This window comes from Lissotriton vulgaris, chromosome 12 (assembly GCF_964263255.1).
Source record: "Lissotriton vulgaris chromosome 12, aLisVul1.2, whole genome shotgun sequence".
Taxonomy (NCBI): domain Eukaryota; kingdom Metazoa; phylum Chordata; class Amphibia; order Caudata; family Salamandridae; genus Lissotriton; species Lissotriton vulgaris.
The window spans coordinates 7796179-7822729 of NC_141700.1; the positions used below are offsets into that span (position 1 = coordinate 7796179).

Genomic DNA, 26551 nt, shown 5'->3' on the forward strand with positions numbered 1-26551 from the left:
TGCCCATGTGTCATCTTTGCCTGGTCACTGTATGAGGGTGATGTGACCCTCTGCCACCGCTGCCTGGTTACTGTACAAGGGTGATGTGCCCCTGTGTCATTAGTGTGAGGTTACAGTAGGAGGATGCCGTGACCCTTCTGTCCTCTGCACAGGGTTACTGTATGAGTGTCTAGTTACAATACCAGGGTCTAGCGCCCCCTTCAGGTGTTGGTGTCTAGTTACAATACACGGGCTAGTGCCCCCTTCAGGTGTTGGTGTCTAGTTACAGTACCAGGGTCTAGTGCCCCCTTCAGGTGTTGGTATCTAGTTACAAGGCCAGGGTCTAGTGCCCCCTTCAGGTGTTGGTATCTAGTTACAAGGCCAGGGTCTAGTGCCCCCTTCAGGTGTTGGTATCTAGTTACAAGGCCAGGGTCTAGTGCCCCCTTCAGGTGTTGGTATCTAGTTACAAGGCCAGGGTCTAGTGCCCCCTTCAGGTGTTGGTGTCCAGTTACTGTACCAGGGTCGAGTGCCCCCTTCAGGTGTTGATGTCCAGTTACAGTACCAGGGTCTAGTGCCCCCTTCAGGTGCTGGTGTCCAGTTACAGTACCAGGGTCTAGCGCCCCCTTCAGGTGTTGGTGTCCAGTTACAGTACCAGGGTCTAGCGCCCCCTTCAGGTGTTGGTGTCTAGTTACAGTACCAGGGTCTAGTGCCCCCTTCAGGTTTTGGTGTCCAGTTACAATACCAGTTTCAGTGTGAGGGTGCGGTGCCCTCTCTTGGTAACATGTCAGCCTCAGGTGTAGTGCCCCTGGTACCTGGCCACACAGGGGGTCCGGGACCCCCTTTCGTCAAAGATCCAGGGTGTTGGTCTTTGCAGCGTAGTGCCCCCTCCCTTGGCACAGGTCGCGGTATGTCCTTCTGGTACAAGTCACTCCAGCCTGCACCCATACTGCTCCCCTCCCTTGGCACAGGTCACCCAGGGAGTGCTACCCCCGTCCACCTTGGCACAGGTCGCTGTCCCCCCGACCCCCCCACCCAAACCACCACCGCTCTTGGCACAGGTCACCCCACAGTGTCGCCCCCCTCTTGCAACAGCTCTCCCAGTGTGCTATACCCCCCCCCCCCCATGGCACGGGTCACCCATGGGTCGTCGTCCCTTGCCACAGGTCGCCCAGGGTGCGGTGCCCCCCCCCCCTCTTCCACGGGTCGCCCAGGGTGCGGTGCCCCCCTCTTCCACGGGTCGCCCAGGGTGCGGTGCCCCCCTCATCCACGGGTCGCCCAGGGTGCGGTGCCCCCCTCTTCCACGGGTCGCCCAGGGTGCGGTGCCCCCCCCCCCCTCTTCCACGGGTCGCCCAGGGTGCGGTGCCCCCCTCTTCCACGGGTCGCCCAGGGTGCGGTGCCCCCCCCCCCCTCTTCCACGGGTCGCCCAGGGTGCGGTGCCCTCCTCTTCCACGGGTCGCCCAGGGTGCGGTGCCCTCCCCTGGCACCGCTCCCCCGGGCCCCCTCCCCAGCGCCTCGGGCCCCGGGAGGCGCTGTGTTTACAGTGCGCCTGTGGTTGGGTTACAGCACATACTGTAATTCTCATCAGACTGCCAGTAATTTCCCTGAGTTACCCCGAGCCATCATTTCCTGTAAGTCAGGCCGGGCGCTTAGAGGAAGCGGCGGAGCCGGGCGGGCGGGCGGGGCCGTGCGGGGTCCAGAGTGTGCGGGCTCTGGGCTCTGCTGGGTCCGGGCTGTGCTGGGACAGGCTCTGAGGGTCGGGGCAGTGCAGAGTACAAGCGGAGCCCCTTCCTGCCCGGCGCTCTGTCCTGCGTGGGCTCTGCCCCTGCTTGGCGTCTGCGCCCCCGGCCCTCTCCGGTGGGGGCCTGCCCTGTGCGGGGCTGCCCTGCCCTCTCCGGTGGGGGGCCTGCCCTCCTGTGCGGGGCTGCCCTGCTCTTCATGCTCACTGTTGTCATGTCTTCGCGGCTCGTGGATCTGCTTCGGGGGCCCTGATCGTGGCCTGTCCGTGGGGCCGACCTGCTGCTCATGCTAGTGGAGCGGATTGCTGCCATGGTGAAGGATCCTTGCCATTTTACCTGTAGTGCTTCTCCGCCGTGCCCGGGTCATCGTGCCAAGGTGCCAGGGCGCGGGGGCTCCCACTATGTCCAAGATGCGTTTCTGGCTCAAGTTCTCATCTCTAGATAAGGTGAGTGTTCCTCCCCCCTCGTGCACCCCTGCCTCTCGTGCACCTCTGACTCTGTGTGCCCCTGACCCCTTGTACAACCCCCCCGTTCCTGCCACAGGGTACAAAGCCTGTGTCTGTTGAAGGGGTGAATGAAGCGGTGGTCTCTGTGCCCATCCGCCTCTGGGCCTCTCTGGTCGGGAGAAGAGGTGACGGTGCCACCCGTCAGTGAATGCCACTCGTTGGGGCCCCCCTCCTCGGCACCGTGCCCCCCCCCCTCTTCGGCTCCGTGCCCCCTCCCTCCTCGGCCCCGTGCCCCCCGTTGCTGCTCCCGGGGCCCCTCCTTGTCTCCGTGGCCCCTGTCGCTGCTCCCGTGGCTAGCGCACTGTTAGACGGACCGGGAGGGTCGGCCGAGATTACGGGGAGAGGTCTCCAGGGAGAGCCGTCTCCAACGACTGTACAGATAAGTAACTTCCCCCCCACAGACGGACACCACACAAGATTGAAGGTTAACGAGACTTTATATGCACTTCTTAGGTTACGTTGATATAATACAAGGAGGTCTGGACTCAGGGGTCCCCTCGGTTCTGATCTCTAGTTGAGGAAAAGGGTAGCGGGACAGTCTTAGTTACCAATGAGTTCAATAGCTCTCAATCCTCGAGCTCGGCGTGGTTGCTGATCGGGCCGTGGAGGAGCCAAGCAGGTCCCGAGATGGATGAAGGGTGGTCGGCGGGCCGTGGAGAAGCCAAGCAGGTCCCGATATGGATGAAGGATGGTCGACGGGCCGTGGAGAAGCCAAGCAGGTCCCGATGCAGATGACAGTTACAACGGCCCGCGGCCTCGCCAGCAGATCCGGACGACGGTGAAGGATGAAGGTTACGACGGCTGTGGCAGCGCCAACAGGCAGGATGATGGTGCACAGGACAGAGCTACGGCAGCGCCAGTAGTTCGTCCAGGATGAGTTCTTCTTTCGTCTCTCGACTCCAAGATACAACTGCCTTCCTGTTCTGGAGCTGCCCCAGTTATAGGGCTGGCGTGCTTTGATGTCCGGACCCTCGCACTTGGAGGTCGGGAGGTCCGGGATGAGGGAGTCCAGACACCCAGCAGGGGGGTGGAGCCAGCGCCCAGGGAGGCGATGGGCGAGCGGCACTGGCCGGGGGAGAACCATCGACACCTCTTTCTCCCATTGACTGGCCAAGTAGCTCGCTCGCCTCCTGGGTGGAGGGTGGTGCCGGAATGTCTGAGGCCGGGCTAGGCCCAGGGTTGAGGTCGATCGGGGGCCAGGCGGCCTCGTGGCGAAGTGTCCAAGATGGCGGCCCGGGCTGGGCGCGTGGGTCGGCCGTGGATCGGACCCACGAGGTTATCATGCTCGAGGGCAGGTGTCCCTGAGGGGACGTAGGACGTGCAATGGTGGTGTGTGGTGCTTGTATGACTGGCTCGGGCTTGGTCGAGCCGGGGGAGAGCGGCCCGTCATGTGGCCTGTCCAACACGCACAGTATTGAATACAGTGTCTGCACGCTGGTGAAGCGCCGACCGTGTGTAAACATCATTGCATTGCAGGTTGTGTAGCGCTTCCCTGCCCTCTGCTTGCCCAAAGCGCTGTCTTGGTTGTGTAATTATTAGCTCTCTCCACTGAATTATGTGTCTAGCGCTTCAGTACCCTGACAAAGTTATACATTGCTGCGACTGGCATTGGGTGTATGGTGAGACCTGTGTGCATGCAGGCGTGTTCGTGTGTGTGGGCGCGCAGGTGTGAATGTATGTGAGAGACTGTGTACAGGTCTGTGTGTGGCTGCAGCTGTGAGTGTGTATTTACAGGCGTGTGCATAATTGTATGTGTGTGTACAGGTGTGAATGAATGTTAAAGGCTGAGTGTGTGTTTGCAGGTGTGTGTATGTAGTAGTGTCTGTCAGTGTGAATGTATGTGAGATGCTGGGCGCGAGCAGGTGTGTGTTTGTATGTACTGGTGTGCGTCTGTGTGCAGGTGTGAGTGAATGTGAAAGGCTGAGTGTGTTTACAGGTGTGTGTGTGTGCATTGTGAATGTATGTGAGAGACTGTGTGCACACTAACACTAATCCTTCATGGGTTACGGAGTGGCGTGCTACTCGCCAGAAAAGCGCTTCAACACCCATCAGGGGTAACAAGTGCTATATGAATGCAAATCTTTCTTCCCCTTTTATCCCTCCGCTATCCTTCTCACTCCAAGTCACTGACTAATATCCACCACTGAAATTACTTTCATAGTTCACCATATTAGTTCACCACTAACCCTTTATGAGCTTTCGGAGTAGCGTGCGTCAACAAGCGCTATATAAATACAAACCTTTGTCCTCCTCTATCCTTCTGCTATCATTCCAAATCCAAATAACTGACTAACCTATCCACCACTTGAAATGTACTTGCATGTTTCACGATACTAATTCAACGGAGTAGCGTGCTACCCGCCGAAAAAGCGCTTCAACGCCTCGTCAGGGGTAGTAAGCGCTATATAAATGCATTTACAATATAATACAGGTGTGAGACCTCTCCCTTGCACCTCTCATCGGCACTTCTCTCTCCCCCACAGACCTCTTCTCTCCCTCCCCTGGACACCTCCCCCCACCCAGCAGACCCCCGGTCTCCCTTGTACCGTTCCCTACCTTGGCACCCCTCTCCCTCCTTGGCACCCCTCTCCCTCCTTGGCACCCTCTCCCTCCTTTGCACCCTCTCCCTACTTGGCACCCTCTCGCTCCTTGGCACCTTTCTCCCTCCTTGGCACCCCTATCTCTCCTTGGCACCCCTCTCTCCCCTTGGCGCCCCTCTCTCCCCTTCGCAGCCCTCTCTCCCCTTGGCACCCCTCTCTCCCCTTGGCACCCCTCTCTCCCCTTCGCAGCCCTCTCTCCCCTTGGCACCCCTCTCTCCCCTTGGCACTCCTCTGTCTCCTTGGCACCCCTCTCTCCCCTTGGCACTCCTCTGTCTTCTTGGCACCCTTCTCCCTCCTTGGCACCCCTCTCCCTCCCCTTGGCAACCCTCTCCCTTCCCCTTGGCACCCCTCTCCTTCCCCTTGGCACCCCTCTCCCTTCCCTTGGCACCCCTCTCCCTTCCCTTGGCACCCCTCTCCCTCCTTGGCACCCTCTCCCTCCTTGGCACCCTCTCCCTCCTTGGCACCCCTCTCCCTCCCCTTGGCACCCCTCTCCCTCCTTGGCACCCCTCTCCCTCCTTGGCACCCCTCTCCCTCCTTGGCACCCCTCTCCCTCCTTGGCACCTTTCTCCCTCCTTGGCACCCCTATCTCTCCTTGGCACCCCTCTCTCCCCTTGGCACCCCTCTCTCCCCTTCGCAGCCCTCTCTCCCCTTGGCACCCCTCTCTCCCCTTGGCACTCCTCTGTCTCCTTGGCACCCCTCTCTCCCCTTGGCACTCCTCTGTCTTCTTGGCACCCTTCTCCCTCCTTGGCACCCCTCTCCCTCCCCTTGGCAACCCTCTCCCTCCCCTTGGCACCCCTCTCCTTCCCCTTGGCACCCCTCTCCCTTCCCTTGGCACCCCTCTCCCTTCCCTTGGCACCTCTCTCCCTCCTTGGCACCCTCTCCCTCCTTGGCACCCTCTCCCTCCTTGGCACCCCTCTCCCTCCCCTTGGCACCCCTCTCCCTCCTTGGCACCCCTCTCCCTCCTTGGCACCCCTCTCCCTCCTTGGCACCCCTCTCCCTCCTTGGCACCTTTCTCCCTCCTTGGCACCTTTCTCCCTCCTTGGCATCCCTCTCCCTCCTTGGCACCCCTCTCCCTCCTTGGCACCCCTCTCCTTCCTTGGCACCTTTCTCCCTCCTTGGCACCTTTCTCCCTCCTTGGCACCCCTCTCCCTCCTTGGCACCCTCTCCCTCCTTGGCACCCCTCTCCCTCCTTGGCACCCCTCTCCCTCCTTGGCACCTTTCTCCCTCCTTGGCAACCCTCTCCCTCCTTGGCACCCCTCTCCCTCCTTGGCACCCCTCTCCCTACCGTTGGCACCCCTCTCCCTCCCCTTGGCACCCCTCTCCCTCACCTTGGCACCCCTCTCCCTCCTTGGCACCCCTCTCCCTCCTTGACACCCCTCACCCTCCTTGGCACCCCTCACCCTCCTTGGCACCCTTTCCCTCCTTGGCACCTTCTCCCTCCTTGGCACCCTCTTCCTCCTTGGCACCCCTCTCTCCCCTTGGCACCCTCTCTCCCCTTGGCACCCTCTCCCTCCCTGGCACCCTCTCCCTCCCCTTGGCACCCCTCTCTCCCATTCGCACCCCACTCTCTCCTTGGCACCCCTCTCTCCCCTTGGCAACCCTCTGTCTCCTTGGCACCCCTCTCCCTCGTCACCTCTCTCCCTCCTCCCGGGGACCTTCCCATTGCACCTCCCCCGCACAGCCTCTCCCTCCCCTCGCTCCCCCGGTGCTTTTCCTTTCGGTTTTGCTCCTGGCTGCTTCCTGCCCCGGACAGTCTCACCGCGCCTCTCCCTGCCCTGGACTCGGGGGGACGCGGCCCCCCACCCCCCACCCCCCACCCCCCTGGAGCCCGGGCCGAGCCCGGGGATGTCCTCGCCGCCGGGGGCACTTCTCGTGAGTCTTCCTAGGGGGAGGGGGGGGGGGCTTCTCTTCAAAGGGGTACAGCTGCCCCCACGAGTAAGGTGTCCTTTGGGGGAGGCGTCAGGTGGGCCCTCCGGTGAGGGGTCCTTACTGTTTTATGGGGTGGGCACCGTGGCCATCTCTCCCCCACGGGCGAGGGATACTGTGACTGTTGGGTGGAGGGGAGGGGTCCTTCATTTAAAGCCCACCCCCCCTTCCGATTGGTGATGCTTCCGCCCCCTCTGGCGGGTCTGGTTACAAGGCCCCTGTGGGCTCTGTGTCTTGGGGGTGTCTTCATAGCAGCCCCCGCTGCCCCTCGGACTCGGGGTACCAGCTTATATCCCGGCATTGACCTTTGCCCTTCGTGCAACTGTCCTTACACTGCCCTTCCGATCTCTGAGCCACCTACCCTGGCACTGCCCTGCTCGTCTCTGGCACAGCCTTTCCATTCCTGCCCCTGCCCTTACCCGTCCTGCCCCTGTCCCTCCGGGTCCTATCGCTTGCACTGCCCTGCCTGCTGTGGCACTGCCCCTCCTGCCTCCTACCCTCTCTTACCCCTGTCTCTGCGGTTCCTACCCTGGCAGTGCCCTGGTCGTCTCTTACACAGCTCTTCCATTCCTGCCCCCGCCTTTCCTACCTCTGTCTCTGCGGTTCCTACCGCTGGCACTGCCCTGTTTGCCCCTGACCTTCTTACCTCTGTCTCTGCGGTTCCTGTTACTGGCACTCCCTTTCTGCCCCTGGCACTACCTTTCCTATCTCTGTCCCTGCGGTTCCTATCGCTGCAACTGTCCTTTCTGCCCCTGTCCTTTCTGCCACTGCCCTGTCCGCCCAGCCCCCCCCCCCTCCCCCCGCGCACCCCTCTCAGCGGGAGTCCTGTCATCAACCTGAAACCGAAAGGAGGAAGTGAGAGCAGAGGGTGAGGCAGTAGAGTGGTGAGCTGAGACCGCTCCCACTGCCGCCGGGCTGTCTCAGAGCCCCTCCCTGCTCGCTGACACCTCCAGGCAGAGAGACAGCTGGGAGGAAAGCTCAGAGACAGATGAGAGGGAGGTTCAGAGACAGCTGGGAGGGAGATACACCTCCAGGTAGAGAGACCGCTGGGGGGCGGTTCAGAGACAGCCGAGAGGGAGACACACCTCCAGGCAGAGAGACAGCTGGGAGGAAAGTTCAGAGACAGCCGAGAGGGAGATACACCTCCAGGTAGAGACAGCTGGGAGGGAGGTTCAGAGACAGCTGGGAGGGAGGTTCAGAGACAGGTGGGAGGGAGGTTCAGAGACAGATGGGAGGAGTTTCAGAGACAGGTGAGGTGTGAGAGAGGTTCAGAGACAGCTGATCACTATGACCTGTGGAACCACCAGTGCAAGCCCTCCCCTGGACAGCAGATCACTATCACCTGAGGAACCACCTGTGCAAGCCCTCCTCTGGACAGTAGAACCACCAGTGTAAGGTCTCCTCTTTACAGCAGCTCACTATATGACGTATGTGATCACCAGTGCAAGCCCTCCTCCGGACAGCAGATCACAAGACATGTGGAACCACCAGTGCAAACCCCCCTCCGGAAAGTAGATCACTAAGACATGTGGAACCACCAGTGCCAGCCCTCCTCCGGACAACAGCTCACTATGACATGTGGAACCACCAGTGCAAGCCCTCCTCCGGACAGCAGATCACTATATGACACATGTGATCACCAGTGCAAGCCCTCCTCTGGGTAGCAGATCACTATATGACGTATGTGATCACCAGTGCAAGCCCTCCTCCGGACAGCAGATCACAAGACATGTGGAACCACCAGTGCAAACCCCCCTCCGGAAAGTAGATCACTAAGACATGTGGAACCACCAGTGCCAGCCCTCCTCCGGACAACAGCTCACTATGACATGTGGAACCACCAGTGCAAGCCCTCCTCCGGACAGCAGACTACTATGTGACGTATGTGATCACCAGTGCAAGCCCTCCTCCGGACAGCAGATCACTATATGACACATGTGATCACCAGTGCAAGCCCTCCTCTGGGTAGCAGATCACTATATGACGTATGTGATCACTAGTGTAAGCCCTCCTCTGGACAGCAGATCACTATGACTTGTGGAACCACCAGTGCAAGCCCTCCTCTGGACAGTAGATCACTATATGACGTATGTGATCAGTGCAAGCCCTCCTCTGGACAGCAGCTCACTATATGACGTATGTGATCACCAGTGCAAGCCCTCCTCCGGACAGCAGATCACAAGACATGTGGAACCACCAGTGCAAACCCCCCTCCGGAAAGTAGATCACTAAGACATGTGGAACCACCAGTGCCAGCCCTCCTCCGGACAACAGCTCACTATGACATGTGGAACCACCAGTGCAAGCCCTCCTCCGGACAGCAGATCACTATATGACACATGTGATCACCAGTGCAAGCCCTCCTCTGGGTAGCAGATCACTATATGACGTATGTGATCACCAGTGCAAGCCCTCCTCCGGACAGCAGATCACAAGACATGTGGAACCACCAGTGCAAACCCCCCTCCGGAAAGTAGATCACTAAGACATGTGGAACCACCAGTGCCAGCCCTCCTCCGGACAACAGCTCACTATGACATGTGGAACCACCAGTGCAAGCCCTCCTCCGGACAGCAGATTACTATGTGACGTATGTGATCACCAGTGCAAGCCCTCCTCCGGACAGCAGATCACTATATGACACATGTGATCACCAGTGCAAGCCCTCCTCTGGGTAGCAGATCACTATATGACGTATGTGATCACTAGTGCAAGCCCTCCTCTGGACAGCAGATCACTATGACTTGTGGAACCACCAGTGCAAGCCCTCCTCTGGACAGTAGATCACTATATGACGTATGAAATGAAATGAAATGAAATTAGATTTATAAAGCGCATGGATGCCCTTGAGCGTCCCAGCGCTAACTTAACTGAAAAGCAGAAAGGCCCTAAGGAGGGAAGGGGGGAAATAGGATTAATCTACTTTAGGAAAAAGAAAGGTTTTGAGTGATTTTCTAAATTTAGGGTAGGAGGATTCCATCCGGATCTCCCTGGGGAGGGCGTTCCAGTGTTTTGCTGCATTCAGGGAGAACCGCCGTCCTCCAGACCGGGCTTTTCTTACTCTAGGGACGGAGACCAGGTTCTCCCCATCCGAGCGGAGGGTCCTTGAGGATTTATAGGGGCTAATAAGCTTTCTTAGGGCGGGAGGGCCTTTGCCTTGCAATGTCCTGTGTGTGATGCACAGAGTCTTAAATACAATTCGTTCCTGTATGGGGAGCCAGTGCAGGGACCTCAAAAGTGGTTTGGCCGAGGTCCTTCTAGGTGCCCCCATGAGCATTCTTGCTGCAGCGTTCTGAACCCGCTGCAAGGAATTAATTGTCTTTTTGGGTGCAGCTAGGAGGAGTGCATTACCATAATCCAGTCTTGATAGTATGAGGCCTTGGATTAGGAGCTTCCTAGATTGGAAAGGCAGAAGGGGGAGCACTTTCCGCACTGACCGCAACAGGCCGAAACAGCTGCCTGCGACTTTCTGAGCATGAGTCTTAAATGTTAATTGGGGTTCAAACCAGACCCCAAGGCTTTTAATTTTCTCCTTTGCTGGTGGCAGATCACCCATGCAGGGGGGCCAAAGCTCAGAAGGCAGAGATGTAAGGTGATGGCCTAGGAGCATAATCTCCGTTTTGGCTCCATTAAGTTTCAGCTTGGAGTCTGTCATCCAGGAGAAAATTGCTGAGAGGCAGCTCGAGAGATTGTCCGAGCATCCCCCTTGTTGAGTCAGAGAGACGACAAGTTGTGTGTCGTCAGCATAGCTGATAGATTTAATCCCAAATGGGGCTACTACGTCTTCCAGCGGAGCCATGTAAACATTGAACAATGTGGGGCTCAGGGAAGATCCCTGAGGAACCCCACATTGAAGAGGAAAGGGCTTCGACATGGTGCCGTTCTCCCAGATCCTAAAAGACCGGTTGTCGAGAAATGATTTCAGCCACTTGAGGGCAGACCCTACAATACCTAGTTTGGAGAGACGGTGGGCAAGGGTAATGTGGTCTACGGTGTCAAACGCAGCGCTCAGATCCAGGAGGATCAGAGCTGCTGATCCCCCTGAATCTAAGATGCACCTAGCCTCTTCTGCCACCACTATAAGGGCAGTATCTGTGCCCTGCCCAGGGCGAAATCCCGTTTGGGAATTACCCAGCAGGTCATTGCTCTCCAAGAATCCAGAGAGCTGCTGATTCACCCACTTTTCGGCGATTTTGCCCAATCCAGGTAACAATGAGATAGGGCGAAAATTTGCCAGGTCGGCAGGGTCAAGTCCTGGTTTTTTAAGGAGGGCTTTGATTTTTGCCTGTTTCCAGCTTGGGGGGACGATGCCGGTAGTGAAAGAGGTATTCAGGAGATCCGTAGCAAGAGGGGCGATGGTACTCATAATTTGCTTAAGAACGTGCATGGGAGCTGGGTCAGAAGGCGAGCCACTTTTAATATTGGAAAGTGTCGTGCAGAAGTCTTCCCTGGAGATGCATGAGAAAGTCTTGAGTAAAGGACCAGAGGTAGAAGGAGGGGGGGGATCGGAGGTCAGGGGAGAGCCTGTTTGAGGAAGACTGTCTAGTATTTTCTGTATCTTTTGGTCAAAAAACTTTGCTAACAGGTCACAGTTAGATGTGGAATCATTTTGTGAAATGATCGGCGATGGAATTTTGGTCAATTGAGCGAGTATTTTAAAGGTTTCCCTTGAGGAGTTGGCTGCCTGTTTGATTTTCTCTTCGAAGAAGGAGGCCTTAGTCGTTTGTAATGCGTCCTTGTAGAGTCTCAAGGCAGCCCGGTAGGAGGTTTTGCTACTGAGGGCCCAGTCCCTCCTCCAGATACGTTCAGCCTTTTTACAGGCTTTTTTAAGATCTCTCAGTGCTGTGGTATACCAGGGAGATTTAAAAGTACTACTCTTTTTGGTCACCAAAGTTTGGGGCAGAACCATATTAAGGGAATTATTGAGCCAGTTCTGAAAGTTCTGATCTGCGAGTAGAACTTCAGATTCTGGTTCAGGAGCAGATTGCTCAAGTGCCGATATCAATTTTTCAACTGAAAGTTTCGGCCAGGCTCTTTGGAGAGTACGTGGGGGAGGGGCGCCGGTCACTTCCAATCGTAGTTCCCAAGAAAAGGGAACTACAAAGTGATCAGACCAAGGTATGGGCAAAGGTGAAGTGACTAAGAGTTGAGTAATGTTAGAGAAAACAGGGTCTAACAGATGTCTTTTGCTATGGGTAGCTTCCTCATTAAGAAGATTAAGTTCGAATGATTTGAGATTTGATATAAGCTCTGAAGCTACTTTGTCGTTAGGGTCATCGAAGTGAAGATTAAGGTCTCCGAGTACCAGAAAATTAGAAGCCCGGGCAGCCGCAGCCAGGGTAACTTCTAGTAGGGAGTCAGCAAAGTGCTTAATGCTGCCCGGGGGGCGGTAAATCAGAATTCCAGAGAGGGATTGTGCGGGGGTTAGTTGAATACTAAAGCAGGCGCTCTCTGCGTCTGAGATGCCGCCATTCTCTAGTCTGCATGTCAATGAATCTCTATAGATTATGGCGAGACCTCCTCCTATTCCTTCGCTTCTGTTCAAGTTTTGGGCAAGAAAGCCTGTGGGAAGGGCAGAGATGATGTCAAACTCTGAATGGGGGGATAACCATGTCTCTGTGAGGAAGAGCAGATCCAGGCAACTTTCTTCTATCAGCATATTGATCTCAAGCGCATGTTTCGGTAAGGATCTGCAATTTAGCAGTGCCATCTTCATGATTTTGCCAGCCTTATTGCCATTGGTGGCTTTGGGTGGAGGATCGGGGCAGAGGTGACAGCGAGTGCGTAGAGGTTCAGTCCCCCCCGGAAGATGATCACACTGAATCAGGGAGAATCTTAGTGCACAGAGTTCCTCACTAGAATAGGCCGAGGGTACCGGGGAATCCACGGGCATAATAACGGGCCCTGGGCCTGGTCGGGCCCAGACGGGCCCAGACGGGCTTGCCTCTGGCGCGCCTCCGGCGCGCCATCGGCGCGCCCGCTGCGCCCGCCCGCTGCGCGGACGGAAGATGGGCTTCATTTTATAGCGATCGGGCCTTAATTCGCCCGACCGCTAGAGCGCCAACCGTACCCTACCCCAAAGATGGCGGCCACACTCGTCGCCCTCCAGGTAGGCTGTGTCAGTCCGAGTGGAGCCTTGGCTCGGCCCTCGGTGGACTTGACACGCGCTGTCTTGCACCCCCAACAATGAGCAAGTACAATAAAATGCCGAGTGCAATTATAGAGAGAAAAGTGACAGTTTTAAAAATAGATCGTTTTTTTTAAAAATCAATTTGTTGAGCATAGAATAGTGGTGCAACAAGCAATGTGCAAATTAGCAATAGTTTTACGGAGTTCTAGAGCCTAGCTCCCGGCTTCCGCCTCAGGAGCGATTCTGGTTTGAAGTAAAGTGTGATCAGTGCAAGCCCTCCTCTGGACAGCAGATCACTATATGACACATGTGATCACCAGTGCAAGCCCTCCTCTGGGTAGCAGATCACTATATGACGTATGTGATCACTAGTGCAAGCCCTCCTCTGGACAGCAGATCACTATGACTTGTGGAACCACCAGTGCAAGCCCTCCTCTGGACAGTAGATCACTATATGACGTATGAAATGAAATGAAATGAAATTAGATTTATAAAGCGCATGGATGCCCTTGAGCGTCCCAGCGCTAACTTAACTGAAAAGCAGAAAGGCCCTAAGGAGGGAAGGGGGGAAATAGGATTAATCTACTTTAGGAAAAAGAAAGGTTTTGAGTGATTTTCTAAATTTAGGGTAGGAGGATTCCATCCGGATCTCCCTGGGGAGGGCGTTCCAGTGTTTTGCTGCATTCAGGGAGAACCGCCGTCCTCCAGACCGGGCTTTTCTTACTCTAGGGACGGAGACCAGGTTCTCCCCATCCGAGCGGAGGGTCCTTGAGGATTTATAGGGGCTAATAAGCTTTCTTAGGGCGGGAGGGCCTTTGCCTTGCAATGTCCTGTGTGTGATGCACAGAGTCTTAAATACAATTCGTTCCTGTATGGGGAGCCAGTGCAGGGACCTCAAAAGTGGTTTGGCCGAGGTCCTTCTAGGTGCCCCCATGAGCATTCTTGCTGCAGCGTTCTGAACCCGCTGCAAGGAATTAATTGTCTTTTTGGGTGCAGCTAGGAGGAGTGCATTACCATAATCCAGTCTTGATAGTATGAGGCCTTGGATTAGGAGCTTCCTAGATTGGAAAGGCAGAAGGGGGAGCACTTTCCGCACTGACCGCAACAGGCCGAAACAGCTGCCTGCGACTTTCTGAGCATGAGTCTTAAATGTTAATTGGGGTTCAAACCAGACCCCAAGGCTTTTAATTTTCTCCTTTGCTGGTGGCAGATCACCCATGCAGGGGGGCCAAAGCTCAGAAGGCAGAGATGTAAGGTGATGGCCTAGGAGCATAATCTCCGTTTTGGCTCCATTAAGTTTCAGCTTGGAGTCTGTCATCCAGGAGAAAATTGCTGAGAGGCAGCTCGAGAGATTGTCCGAGCATCCCCCTTGTTGAGTCAGAGAGACGACAAGTTGTGTGTCGTCAGCATAGCTGATAGATTTAATCCCAAATGGGGCTACTACGTCTTCCAGCGGAGCCATGTAAACATTGAACAATGTGGGGCTCAGGGAAGATCCCTGAGGAACCCCACATTGAAGAGGAAAGGGCTTCGACATGGTGCCGTTCTCCCAGATCCTAAAAGACCGGTTGTCGAGAAATGATTTCAGCCACTTGAGGGCAGACCCTACAATACCTAGTTTGGAGAGACGGTGGGCAAGGGTAATGTGGTCTACGGTGTCAAACGCAGCGCTCAGATCCAGGAGGATCAGAGCTGCTGATCCCCCTGAATCTAAGATGCACCTAGCCTCTTCTGCCACCACTATAAGGGCAGTATCTGTGCCCTGCCCAGGGCGAAATCCCGTTTGGGAATTACCCAGCAGGTCATTGCTCTCCAAGAATCCAGAGAGCTGCTGATTCACCCACTTTTCGGCGATTTTGCCCAATCCAGGTAACAATGAGATAGGGCGAAAATTTGCCAGGTCGGCAGGGTCAAGTCCTGGTTTTTTAAGGAGGGCTTTGATTTTTGCCTGTTTCCAGCTTGGGGGGACGATGCCGGTAGTGAAAGAGGTATTCAGGAGATCCGTAGCAAGAGGGGCGATGGTACTCATAATTTGCTTAAGAACGTGCATGGGAGCTGGGTCAGAAGGCGAGCCACTTTTAATATTGGAAAGTGTCGTGCAGAAGTCTTCCCTGGAGATGCATGAGAAAGTCTTGAGTAAAGGACCAGAGGTAGAAGGAGGGGGGGGATCGGAGGTCAGGGGAGAGCCTGTTTGAGGAAGACTGTCTAGTATTTTCTGTATCTTTTGGTCAAAAAACTTTGCTAACAGGTCACAGTTAGATGTGGAATCATTTTGTGAAATGATCGGCGATGGAATTTTGGTCAATTGAGCGAGTATTTTAAAGGTTTCCCTTGAGGAGTTGGCTGCCTGTTTGATTTTCTCTTCGAAGAAGGAGGCCTTAGTCGTTTGTAATGCGTCCTTGTAGAGTCTCAAGGCAGCCCGGTAGGAGGTTTTGCTACTGAGGGCCCAGTCCCTCCTCCAGATACGTTCAGCCTTTTTACAGGCTTTTTTAAGATCTCTCAGTGCTGTGGTATACCAGGGAGATTTAAAAGTACTACTCTTTTTGGTCACCAAAGTTTGGGGCAGAACCATATTAAGGGAATTATTGAGCCAGTTCTGAAAGTTCTGATCTGCGAGTAGAACTTCAGATTCTGGTTCAGGAGCAGATTGCTCAAGTGCCGATATCAATTTTTCAACTGAAAGTTTCGGCCAGGCTCTTTGGAGAGTACGTGGGGGAGGGGCGCCGGTCACTTCCAATCGTAGTTCCCAAGAAAAGGGAACTACAAAGTGATCAGACCAAGGTATGGGCAAAGGTGAAGTGACTAAGAGTTGAGTAATGTTAGAGAAAACAGGGTCTAACAGATGTCTTTTGCTATGGGTAGCTTCCTCATTAAGAAGATTAAGTTCGAATGATTTGAGATTTGATATAAGCTCTGAAGCTACTTTGTCGTTAGGGTCATCGAAGTGAAGATTAAGGTCTCCGAGTACCAGAAAATTAGAAGCCCGGGCAGCCGCAGCCAGGGTAACTTCTAGTAGGGAGTCAGCAAAGTGCTTAATGCTGCCCGGGGGGCGGTAAATCAGAATTCCAGAGAGGGATTGTGCGGGGGTTAGTTGAATACTAAAGCAGGCGCTCTCTGCGTCTGAGATGCCGCCATTCTCTAGTCTGCATGTCAATGAATCTCTATAGATTATGGCGAGACCTCCTCCTATTCCTTCGCTTCTGTTCAAGTTTTGGGCAAGAAAGCCTGTGGGAAGGGCAGAGATGATGTCAAACTCTGAATGGGGGGATAACCATGTCTCTGTGAGGAAGAGCAGATCCAGGCAACTTTCTTCTATCAGCATATTGATCTCAAGCGCATGTTTCGGTAAGGATCTGCAATTTAGCAGTGCCATCTTCATGATTTTGCCAGCCTTATTGCCATTGGTGGCTTTGGGTGGAGGATCGGGGCAGAGGTGACAGCGAGTGCGTAGAGGTTCAGTCCCCCCCGGAAGATGATCACACTGAATCAGGGAGAATCTTAGTGCACAGAGTTCCTCACTAGAATAGGCCGAGGGTACCGGGGAATCCACGGGCATAATAACGGGCCCTGGGCCTGGTCGGGCCCAGACGGGCCCAGACGGGCTTGCCTCTGGCGCGCCTCCGGCGCGCCATCGGCGCGCCCGCTGCGCGGACGGAAGATGGGCTTCATTTTATAGCGATCGGGCCTTAATTCGCCCGACCGCTAGAGCGCCAACCGTACCCTACCCCAAAGATGGCGGCCACACTCGTCGCCCTCCAGGTAGGCTGTGTCAGTCCGAGTGGAGCCTTGGCTCGGCCCTCGGTGGACTTGACACGCGCTGTCTTGCACCCCCAACAATGAGCAAGTACAATAAAATGCCGAGTGCAATTATAGAGAGAAAAGTGACAGTTTTAAAAATAGATCGTTTTTTTTAAAAATCAATTTGTTGAGCATAGAATAGTGGTGCAACAAGCAATGTGCAAATTAGCAATAGTTTTACGGAGTTCTAGAGCCTAGCTCCCGGCTTCCGCCTCAGGAGCGATTCTGGTTTGAAGTAAAGTGTGATCAGTGCAAGCCCTCCTCTGGACAGCAGCTCACTATATGACGTATGTGATCACCAGTGCAAGCCCTCCTCCGGACAGCAGATCACAAGACATGTGGAACCACCAGTGCAAACCCCCCTCCGGAAAGTAGATCACTAAGACATGTGGAACCACCAGTGCCAGCCCTCCTCCGGACAACAGCTCACTATGACATGTGGAACCACCAGTGCAAGCCCTCCTCCGGACAGCAGATTACTATGTGACGTATGTGATCACCAGTTCAAGCCCTCCTCCGGACAGCAGATCACTATATGACACATGTGATCACCAGTGCAAGCCCTCCTCTGGGTAGCAGATCACTATATGACGTATGTGATCACTAGTGCAAGCCCTCCTCTGGACAGCAGATCACTATGACTTGTGGAACCACCAGTGCAAGCCCTCCTCTGGACAGTAGATCACTATATGACGTATGTGATCACTAATGCAAGCCCTCCTCCGGACAGCAGATCACTAAGACATGTTGAACCACCAGTGCCAGCCCTCCTCTGGACAGCCGATTACTATGTGATGTACGTGATCACTAGTGCAAGCCCTCCTCTGGACAGCAGCTCACTATATGACGTATGTGATAACTAGTGCAATACCTCCTCTGGACAGCAGCTCACTATATGACACATGTGATCACCAGTGCAAGCCCTCCTCTGGACAGCAGCTCACTATATGACACATGTGATCACCAGTGCAAGCCCTCCTCTGGACAGCAGATCACTATATGATGTATGTGATCACCAGTGCAAGCCCTCCTCCGGACAGCAGATCACAAGACATGTGGAACCACCAGTGCAAGCCCTCCCCTGGAGAGTAGATCACTATGAGATGTGGAACCACCGGTGCAAGCCCGCCTCCGGACAGTAGATCACTATCACATGAGGAACCACCTGTCTAAGCCCTCCTCCTGACAGTAGATCACTATGACATGTAGAAAAACCAGTGCAAATCCTCCTACGGACAGTAGATCACTATAACATATGGAACTACCAGTGCAAGCCCTCCCCTGGACAGCAGGTCACTATCACATGAGGAACCACCAGTGCAAGCCTTCCTCCAGACAGTAGATCTCTATCACCTGAGGAACCACCTGTGCAAGCCCTCCTCTGGACAGTAGATCACTTTGACATGGAAACACCAGTGCAAACCCTCCTATGGACAGTAGATCACTATGACATTTGGAACTACCAGTGCAAGCCCTCCTCTGGACAGCAGATCACTATGACAGGTAGAACCACCTGTGCAAGCCCTCCTCTGGACAGTAGATCACTTTGAAATGGAAACACCAGTACAAACCCTCCTCTGGACAGCAGATCACCATGGCATGTGGAACCACCAGTGAAAGCCCTCCTCTAGACAGCAGATCACAAGACATGTGGAACCACCAGTGCAAACCCCCCTCCGGAAAGTAGATTACTAAGACATGTGGAACCACCAGTGCCAGCCCTCCTCCGGACAACAGCTCACTATGACATGTGGAACCACCAGTGCAAGCCCTCCTCCGGACAGCAGATTACTATGTGACGTATGTGATCACCAGTGCAAGCCCTCCTCCGGACAGCAGATCACTATATGACACATGTGATCACCAGTGCAAGCCCTCCTCTGGGTAGCAGATCACTATATGACGTATGTGATCACTAGTGCAAGCCCTCCTCTGGACAGCAGATCACTATGACTTGTGGAACCACCAGTGCAAGCCCTCCTCTGGACAGTAGATCACTATATGACGTATGTGATCACTAATGCAAGCCCTCCTCAGGACAGCAGATCACTAAGACATGTTGAACCACCAGTGCCAGCCCTCCTCTGGACAGCCGATTACTATGTGATGTACGTGATCACTAGTGCAAGCCCTCCTCTGGACAGCAGCTCACTATATGACGTATGTGATAACTAGTGCAATACCTCCTCTGGACAGCAGCTCACTATATGACACATGTGATCACCAGTGCAAGCCCTCCTCTGGACAGCAGATCACTATATGATGTATGTGATCACCAGTGCAAGCCCTCCTCCGGACAGCAGATCACAAGACATGTGGAACCACCAGTGCAAGCCCTCCCCTGGACAGTAGATCACTATGAGATGTGGAACCACCGGTGCAAGCCCGCCTCCGGACAGTAGATCACTATCACATGAGGAACCACCTGTCTAAGCCCTCCTCCTGACAGTAGATCACTATGACATGTAGAAAAACCAGTGCAAATCCTCCTACGGACAGTAGATCACTATAACATATGGAACTACCAGTGCAAGCCCTCCCCTGGACAGCAGGTCACTATCACATGAGGAACCACCAGTGCAAGCCTTCCTCCAGACAGTAGATCTCTATCACCTGAGGAACCACCTGTGCAAGCCCTCATCTGGACAGTAGATCACTTTGACATGGAAACACCAGTGCAAACCCTCCTATGGACAGTAGATCACTATGACATTTGGAACTACCAGTGCATGCCCTCCTCTGGACAGCAGATCACTATGACAGGTAGAACCACCTGTGCAAGCCCTCCTCTGGACAGTAGATCACTTTGAAATGGAAACACCAGTACAAACCCTCCTCTGGACAGCAGATCACCATGGCATGTGGAACCACCAGTGAAAGCCCTCCTCTAGACAGCAGATCACAAGACATGTGGAACCACCAGTGCAAACGCCCCTCCGGAAAGTAGATCACTAAGACATGTGGAACCACCAGTGCCAGCCCTCCTCCGGACAACAGCTCACTATGACATGTGGAACCACCAGTGCAAGCCCTCCTCCGGACAGCAGATTACTATGTGACGTATGTGATCACCAGTGCAAGCCCTCCTCCGGACAGCAGATCACTATATGACACATGTGATCACCAGTGCAAGCCCTCCTCTGGGTAGCAGATCACTATATGACGTATGTGATCACTAGTGCAAGCCCTCCTCTGGACAGCAGATCACTATGACTTGTGGAACCACCAGTGCAAGCCCTCCTCTGGACAGTAGATCACTATATGACGTATGTGATCACTAATGCAAGCCCTCCTCCGGACAGCAGATCACTAAGACATGTTGAACCACCAGTGCCAGCCCTCATCTGGACAGCCGATTACTATGTGATGTACGTGATCACTAGTGCAAGCCCTCCTCTGGACAGCAGCTCACTATATGACGTATGTGATAACTAGTGCAATACCTCCTCTGGACAGCAGCTCACTATATGACACATGTGATCACCAGTGCAAGCCCTCCTCTGGACAGCAGATCACTATATGATGTATGTGATCACCAGTGCAAGCCCTCCTCCGGACAGCAGATCACAAGACATGTGGAACCACCAGTGCAAGCCCTCCCCTGGACAGTAGATCACTATGAGATGGGGAACCACCGGTGCAAGCCCGCCTCCGGACAGTAGATCACTATCACATGAGGAACCACCTGTCTAAGCCCTCCTCCTGACAGTAGATCACTATGACATGTAGAAAAACCAGTGCAAATCCTCCTAAGGACAGTAGATCACTATAACATATGGAACTACCAGTGCAAGCCCTCCCCTGGACAGCAGGTCACTATCACATGAGGAACCACCAGTGCAAGCCTTCCTCCAGACAGTAGATCTCTATCACCTGAGGAACCACCTGTGCAAGCCCTCCTCTGGACAGTAGATCACTTTGACATGGAAACACCAGTGCAAACCCTCATATGGACAGTAGATCACTATGACATTTGGAACTACCAGTGCAAGCCCTCCTCTGGACAGCAGATCACTATGACAGGTAGAACCACCTGTGCAAGCCCCCCTCTGGACAGTAGATCACTTTGAAATGGAAACACCAGTACAAACCCTCCTCTGGACAGCAGATCACCATGGCATGTGGAACCACCAGTGAAAGCCCTCCTCTAGACAGCAGATCACAAGACATGTGGAACCACCAGTGCAAACCCCCCTCCGGAAAGTAGATCACTAAGACATGTGGAACCACCAGTGCCAGCCCTCCTCCGGACAACAGCTCACTATGACATGTGGAACCACCAGTGCAAGCCCTCCTCCGGACAGCAGATTACTATGTGACGTATGTGATCACCAGTGCAAGCGCTCCTCCGGACAGCAGATCACTATATGACACATGTGATCACCAGTGCAAGCCCTCCTCTGGGTAGCAGATCACTATATGACGTATGTGATCACTAGTGCAAGCCCTCCTCTGGACAGCAGATCACTATGACTTGTGGAACCACCAGTGCAAGCCCTCCTCTGGACAGTAGATCACTATATGACGTATGTGATCACTAATGCAAGCCCTCCTCCGGACAGCAGATCACTAAGACATGTTGAACCACCAGTGCCAGCCCTCCTCTGGACAGCCGATTACTATGTGATGTACGTGATCACTAGTGCAAGCCCTCCTCTGGACAGCAGCTCACTATATGACGTATGTGATAACTAGTGCAATACCTCCTCTGGACAGCAGCTCACTATATGACACATGTGATCACCAGTGCAAGCCCTCCTCTGGACAGCAGATCACTATATGATGTATGTGATCACCAGTGCAAGCCCTCCTCCGGACAGCAGATCACAAGACATGTGGAACCACCAGTGCAAGCCCTCCCCTGGACAGTAGATCACTATGAGATGTGGAACCACCGGTGCAAGCCCGCCTCCGGACAGTAGATCACTATCACATGAGGAACCACCTGTCTAAGCCCTCCTCCTGACAGTAGATCACTATGACATGTAGAAAAACCAGTGCAAATCCTTCTACGGACAGTAGATCACTATAACATATGGAACTACCAGTGCAAGCCCTCCCCTGGACAGCAGGTCACTATCACATGAGGAACCACCAGTGCAAGCCTTCCTCCAGACAGTAGATCTCTATCACCTGAGGAACCACCTGTGCAAGCCCTCCTCTGGACAGTAGATCACTTTGACATGGAAACACCAGTGCAAACCCTCCTATGGACAGTAGATCACTATGACATTTGGAACTACCAGTGCAAGCCCTCCTCTGGACAGCAGATCACTATGACAGGTAGAACCACCTGTGCAAGCCCTCCTCTGGACAGTAGATCACTTTGAAATGGAAACACCAGTACAAACCCTCCTATGGACAGCAGATCACCATGGCATGTGGAACCACCAGTGAAAGCCCTCCTCTAGACAGCAGATCACTATGACCTGTGGAATCACCAGTGAAAGGCCTCCTCTGGATAGCAGCTCACTATATGACGTATGTGATCAGTGCAAGCCCTCCTCTGGACAGCAGCTCACTATATGACGTATGTGATCACCAGTGCAAGCCCTCCTCCGGAGAGCAGATCACTGTGACATATGTGATCACCAGTGCAAGCCCTCCTCTGGACAGCAGATCACTATGTGACATATGTGATCACCAGTGCAAGCCCTCCACTGGATAGCAGATCACTATATGTCGTATGTGGTCACCAGTGCAAGCCCTCCTCTGGACAGTAGATCACTATATGATGTATGTGATCACCAGTGCAAGCCCTCCTCCGGACAGCAGCTCACTATATGACGTATGTGATCACCAGTGCAAGCCCTCCTCCGGACAGCAGCTCACTATATGACATATGTGATCACCAGTGCAAGCTCTCCTCTGGACAGCAGCTCACTATATGAAGTATGTGATCACCAGTGCAAGCCCTCCTCCGGACAGCAGATCACTATATGACGTATGTGATCACCAGTGCAAGCCCTCCTCCGGACAGCAGATCACTATATGACATATGTGATCACCAGTGCAAGCCCTCCTCTGGAGAGCAGATCACTATATGACGTATGTGATCACCAGTGCAAGCCCTCCTCCGGACAGCAGATCACTATATGTCGTATGTGATCACCAGTGCACGCCCTCCTCCGGACAGCAGATCACTATATGACGTATGTGATCACCAGTGCAAGCCCTCCTCTGGACAGCAGATCACTATATGTCGTATGTGATCACCAGTGCATGCCCTCCTCTGGACAGTAGCTCACTATATGACGTATGTGATCACCAGTGCACGCCCTCCTCTGGACAGCAGATCACTATATGTCGTATGTGATCACCAGTGCAAGCCCTCCTCCGGACAGCAGATCACTATATGTTGTTTGTGATCACCAGTGCAAGCCCTCCTCCGGACAGCAGATCACTATATGTCGTATGTGATCACCAGTGCACGCCCTCCTCTGGACAGCAGATCACTATATGACGTATGTGATCACCAGTGCAAGCGCTCCTCCGGACAGCAGATCACTATCTGTCATATGTGATCACCAGTGCAGCCCCTCCTCTGGACAGCAGATCACTATATGACGTATGTGATCACCAGTGCAAGCCCTCCTCCGGACAGCAGATCACTATATGTCGTATGTGATCACCAGTGCACGCCCTCCTCTGGACAGCAGATCACTATATGACGTATGTGATCACCAGTGCAAGCTCTCCTCTGGACAGCAGATCACTATATGACGTATGTGATCACCAGTGTAAGCCCTCCTCCGGACAGCAGATCACTATATGTCGTATGTGATCACCAGTGCACGCCCTCCTCTGGACAGCAGATCACTAAATGACGTATGTGATCACTAGTGCACGCCCTCCTCTGGACAGCAGATCACTATATGACGTATGTGATCACCAGTGCAAGCCCCCTTAGCAGTCCCTGTCCTGGAAGGGGAGTTCCTTGGTGCGTGCTTACTGTTAGATGTGTAATGATCAGTGATGTCATTTGAGTTGTCATCAGTGATGTCACTGAACTTGTCATGAGCGATGTAACAAGTGAAGTCATAAACAGTGCACTGTAGGGCGTAGGTTATAGTTAGCTCAGGTAACTAAAACTGCTGAATTTCTCTGGTTTTGTACGAGTGAACGATGGGCCTAACTATGACGTCCCTGTAACCTTTGTTTTTCAGTGAATTTCTAAGGTTTTGTCAATGCTATTTCATAACTATAATGTCTTTGTAGCCTTTGTTTTTTTCAGTATATATATATATATATATATATATATATATATATATATATATATATATATATATATATATATATATATATATATATATATATATATATATATATATATATATATATATATATATATATATATATATATATATATATATATATATATATATATATATATTAGTATATATATATTAGTATATATATATTAGTATTGTGATCAGCTTTAAACTCGGGCACATGGATTTACATCTGCTCCGGAAGTGTGACAAACAGAATGGGTGGAGGGTGACTGTTGTTGAAGACAGAATGGGCTGGGAGGCCACTGATGTCTGAGACGGGATGGGCTTGGGGGCCACTGATGTCTGAGACGGCGGTGATTGGTGTCCCGGATGGGATGGGCTGGGGGTGATTGGTGTCCAGGGTGGGATAGGCTGTGGGTGATTGGTGTCCCGGATGGGATGGGCTGGGGGTGATTGGCTGGGGGTGATTGGTGTCCAGGGTGGGATAGGCTGGGGGTGATTGGTGTCCAAGATGGGATTGGCTGGGGGTGATTGGTGTCCAAGATGGGATTGGCTGGGGGTGATTGGTGTCCAGGATGGGATTGGTTGGGGGTGATTGGTGTCCAGGATGGGATAGGCTGGGGGTTATTGGTGTTCGGGATGGGATAGGCTGGGGGTGAATGGTGTCCAGGATGGGATAGGCTGTGGGTGATTGGTGTCCAGGATGGGATGGGCTGTGGGTGATTGGTGTCCAGGATGGGATGGGCTGGGGGTGATTGGTGTCCAGGGTGGGATAGGCTGGGGGTGATTGGTGTCCAGGATGGGATTGGCTGGGGGTGATTGGTGTCCGGGATGGGATAGGCTGGGGGTGAATGGTGTCCAGGATGGGATAGGCTGTAGGTGATTGGTGTCCAGGATGGGATGGGCTGGGGGTGATTGGTGTCCAGGATGGGATAGGCTGGGGGTGATTGGTGTCCAGGATGGGATAGGCTGTGGGTGATTGATGTGCAGGATGGGATGGGCTGTGGGTGATTGGTGTCCAGGACGGGATGGGCTGTGGGTGATTGGTGTCCAGGACGGGATGGGCTGGGGGTGATTGGTGTCCAGGATGGGATTGGCTGGGGGTGATTGGTGTCCAGGATGGGATAGGCTGGGGGTGATTGGTGTTCGGTATGGGATAGGCTGGGGTTGAATGGTGTCCAGGATGGGATAGGCTGTGGGTGATTGGTGTCCAGGATGGGATGGGCTGTGGGTGATTGGTGTCCAGGATGGGATGGGCTGGGGGTGATTGGTGTCCAGGATGGGATAGGCTGGGGGTGATTGGTGTCCAGGATGGGATTGGCTGGGGGTGATTGGTGTCCAGGATGGGATTGGCTGGGGGTGATTGGTGTCCGGGATGGGATAGGCTGGGGGTGAATGGTGTCCAGGATGGGATAGGCTGTGGGTGATTGGTGTCCAGGGTGGGATAGGCTGTGGGTGATTGGTGTGCAGGATGGGATGGGCTGGGGGTGATTGGTGTCCAGGATGGGATGGGCTGGGGGTGATTGGTGTCCAGGGTGGGATAGGCTGGGGGTGATTGGTGTCCAGGATGGGATTGGCTGGGGGTGATTGGTGTCCAGGATGGGATGGGCTGGGGGTGATTGGTGTCCAGGATGGGATAGGCTGGGGGTGATTGGTGTCCAGGATGGGATTGGCTGGGGGTGATTGGTGTCCAGGATGGGATTGGCTGGGGGTGATTGGTGTCCGGGATGGGATGGGCTGGGGGTGATTGGTGTCCAGGATGGGATAGGCTGGGGGTGATTGGTGTCCAGGATGGGATTGGCTGGGGGTGATTGGTGTCCAGGATGGGATTGGCTGGGGGTGATTGGTGTCCGGGATGGGATAGGCTGGGGGTGAATGGTGTCCAGGATGGGATAGGCTGTAGGTGATTGGTGTCCAGGATGGGATGGGCTGGGGGTGGTTGGTGTCCAGGATGGGATAGGCTGGGGGTGATTGGTGTCCAGGATGGGATAGGCTGGGGGTGATTGGTGTTCGGGATGGGATAGGCTGGGGGTGAATGGTGTCCAGGATGGGATAGGCTGTGGGTGATTGGTGTCCAGGATGGGATGGGCTGTGGGTGATTGGTGTCCAGGATGGGATGGGCTGGGGGTGATTGGTGTCCAGGATGGGATAGGCTGGGGGTGATTGGTGTCCAGGATGGGATTGGCTGGGGGTGATTGGTGTCCAGGATGGGATTGGCTGGGGGTGATTGGTGTCCGGGATGGGATAGGCTGGGGGTGAATGGTGTCCAGGATGGGATAGGCTGTAGGTGATTGGTGTCCAGGATGGGAATTGGTGTCCAGGATGGGATGGGCTGGGGGTGGTTGGTGTCCAGGATGGGATAGGCTGGGGGTGATTGGTGTCCAGGATGGGATAGGCTGGGGGTGATTGGTGTCCAGGGTGGGATAGGCTGTGGGTGATTGGTGTGCAGGATGGGATGGGCTGTGGGTGATTGGTGTCCAGGATGGGATGGGCTGGGGGTGATTGGTGTCCAGGGTGGGATAGGCTGGGGGTGATTGGTGTCCAGGATGGGATTGGCTGGGGGTGATTGGTGTCCAGGATGGGATAGGCTGTGGGTGATTGGTGTCCAGGGTGGGATGGGCTGGGGGTGATTGGTGTCCAG

At 54.1% G+C, this 26551-nt stretch overlaps 1 protein-coding gene across 7 annotated transcripts in view; it reads left to right on the forward strand.

Annotated features, from left to right (window-relative positions):
* Positions 1-26551, forward strand: part of SBNO2 (strawberry notch homolog 2) — a 390195-nt gene that overhangs the window by 224622 nt on the left and 139022 nt on the right. For 2 of the 7 annotated variants that reach the window (XM_086946701.1, XM_086946702.1), the window contains exon 1: positions 1988-2161. The exons of 4 other annotated variants lie outside the window; for them this stretch is intronic. In XM_086946701.1, the coding sequence (XP_086802827.1) occupies positions 2117-2161 (45 nt within the window). In that variant the 5' untranslated portion in view covers positions 1988-2116. Of the gene's footprint in view, positions 1-1987; positions 2162-6633; positions 6694-26551 lie in introns of those variants that run through there. One more of the 7 variants, XM_086946703.1, reaches the window with a different exon arrangement.